A 2,886-nucleotide genomic window follows, 5' to 3' on the forward strand; every position below is an offset into this window, starting at 1 on the left:
TTTTAAGCCTTTGCTTGCTTCCTGTTCCCCAGACACAGCTGTGTGGGTCTGAGATGAGGCAAAGGCTCAGGACACAGGTTTCAGGAAATGAGAAGCTGTGGTTTGGTGGTGGAACTCCTCAACTCCATGGTAGGACAGGCAGCAACCTTGGGCAGCCCTGAGGCTTCTGGGAATGATAACCCCAGCTTACTTCTCCCACTCTTCTGCCCTGCCTTTCCCTACAGACATCTGGTGAGCATTCCCCTGCCCGGCCCAGGGCATGCCCCAGTTCACTTTCGCCTGTTTCTGTGGTCTTCACGGCTTCTGCAAGATGAAGAGGAAGAAGGAAGATGTTCACAGAGAGAGGGAAACAGCAGTGTGAGCAGCACCAGGGCCCCCTTGTCAGCTCACAGTGGATCTGAGCCCGAGGCTGCTCACTGCTGTGGTGCTCAGAGTGTGTGTCTTTCATCTTTACTTAACCTGGCCACTTTGAGGACATCAGCCTCTTGAGCCTTCTTATGCCCATCCCTGCTAACTACCAATCTCTTGTGCTCCTGGAGAGGCCTCAGTTACACAAGGGGATTCCCACGACCTGCCACTTGCCTTCTGGAGACAGGACAGCCTCCCTGGAATCAAGCAATGAGGCTTTCTCAGGGTGACCCCTCCCATGCAGCTTATGTGGCCCTGGGAAAGGAGAACAGTTGCTAAACAGTAAAGTTCTTGCAAACCTTTGATGTATGGGACACCACCTCCAAGCACAAGATGGGTCTCAGCCCCTTCCTTTATCCTCTTGGGCCATCTGGACCAGGACGGAGATGGAGGACAGAATTAGACATTACAGGGGGTCAGGCAGTAGAAGGCTCTACTGTGTGTCTGGCCTTGACCTACCAGTTTTATGAAGCTCTCACTTTGACAGCACACAGACGTGGGGAGACCTTTCCTCAGGTACTAAGCCCCTCAGGGTCTGTCCTTAGAGCTAGGCTACACCACTGCCCCCATTTTATTTACTCACCCCCTGCCTCATTCCCTCCTGTCCTTGGGAAACTGGACAGGGCACTATGTCCTTCCGAGGACAGGGAATTCTAGGACTGTCCTTGACTTTCCCCCTCATCTTCCTAGTTCACTGTCAACCTCCCACTTCAGGAGCTTTGAGCCCGTTTTTAGGAGTTCAGAAGCAAAAGCGATTCTTTCTCCCCGCTTCCCTGGCTTGGTCATTGTTCTCGGATCTCTTGGATGATGGAGGAAGAGCTGGGACTTAAGAACAGACTCTTAGCAGCATCCACCAGCTTCTGGTCTGCTAGCCTGACGCCCTCCTCACTGGGATGAGCAGTTCTGCACACAAGGGAATCACATTCCCACCACCATGGAGGACAGGACAGACAGATAAAGGCCTGGCAGGAGGGTCAGGATCAAAGATGGAGGAAGGTCTGAACTCATTGGGGACTCTGAACAAACAGGGGAGGCTGGTACTACTGGTCAGGGTGTTTCTTGATTTTTCTGCACATGTGCTGGGATCAAGGTTGTCTCAGTGGAGCAGAGCCCAAGTGGCTTCTCCGCTATTGCAATTCTCCACTGGCTTTTCTCCTGCCTTCCCACCTGAACCACCTACTGTCTGTTATTTGCTTTTATATTCAAAGATTCATAAACAAACCCTTCCCTCAGGGAAACAGCAAGCTTCTGCAGTAAAGGCCAGTGGAGGTCACAAGGAACCAAGCAAACTTTCCAGTTTCTTTGTCCTCAGATGGTGGAGGCCTTGGGTGAGGCAGAAATGGCAGGAAAGCTTTGTGTGTGTGTGGGGGGGTACTCGGCTACAGAAGCCAGAGATCCTCCTCCCCCCTCCCCAACGTCACTAGCTGCAGTTTGCCTTCAAGGCTGCAATTAGAGAAGTCTCTCTGTAACTGGAGGATGAAATCGTATCCCTGTCACTAAGAAGCGTTGGGTGTTATGTCCCAACCACACAAGCTCACCCAGAGGACAGGGCAGATAACTCATGTGCTCACTTCCCAGCCTTTGGCAGGGAGGCAGCCCCAGGGGGTGGCAGAGGGCTGGCTCAGACAGCTGCCTTCTTCACAGGCGTACCCTTGGGATAGGAACATAGGTGGTTTTAGGTTTTTTGAGTGTAGGCCCCACCGCTGCTTTCAGGCCCCATGTCCTTGCTCCCTTCATCCAGGGGAAGGTGTGCAGCCACGCTGTGTAGACTTGGCCTGAGTAGGAAGGAGTAGTAGCAGCTTGCAAACACACACTCATTATTTTGACTGTTTTTCTCAGGGAGATGGGGATTCTGTTCTCAGTATCTAGGAAGCAGCTGGAAACCTGTTTCCAGCTCTGCGTCTGGCTGGGTTCAGTCGATTTTGTATTATCTGTTTCAAGTTCCCTCCACCCTGCCTGAGGGAAGCCCAGCCCACGGGTCGTTTTAAACTCTACTGCCACGGGCCTTGTACTTGTAGGGTGAGGCAGGTGTGAATACCTTTGTTCTTACATCTTGACATTCATTCTCCTTAGAGGGTGGAGCTCCCTGTTCCCATTTAAACAGGGATACCACCTCTTGGGCTTTGGAACTAGTCAGTGAGTGTGGTGTATAAATGGCTCTTGGGGTCCTTGGGACTTGAGTGCCTTCTAAGACCCTGGCCCAGGATGCCCAAGGGCTTCTTGTCTCAAGTTGAAGATAGCTAATTAGAGTGTCATTTCCAGTCTCTACTTCTATAGGAGGCAGGCATTTTGAATGTATGGAATCCATAGAAATCAATAGGGAAATTGTTAATTTTTAAGAGGAGAATAAAAAAAAAGCAATAATTTAACTGAAATAGACACATGAAATGTAAGGAACCCTGAGCCTAGAGCAGGCCTCCTGGCTTCTGGCTCTGCTTGAGTGCCAGTGATCCTGTGACCTTGGATGAGTCAGGCCTT

At 51.2% G+C, this 2,886-nt stretch overlaps 1 protein-coding gene across 1 annotated transcript; it reads left to right on the plus strand.

Moving 5' to 3' along the window:
- Nucleotides 1-259: 259 nt before the first annotated feature.
- On the plus strand, nucleotides 260-361 carry BLACAT1 (BLACAT1 overlapping LEMD1 locus; the record flags this gene model as incomplete). The annotated part of the gene is made up of 1 exon (XM_080918337.1): nucleotides 260-361. One exon carries the CDS (start codon nucleotides 260-262, stop codon nucleotides 359-361), a length of 102 nt encoding a protein of 33 aa, XP_080774463.1.
- Between the last annotated feature and the right edge of the window lie 2,525 nt (nucleotides 362-2,886).

Source organism: Micromys minutus, assembly GCF_963924665.1.
Source record: "Micromys minutus genome assembly, chromosome: 6".
NCBI lineage: Eukaryota > Metazoa > Chordata > Mammalia > Rodentia > Muridae > Micromys > Micromys minutus.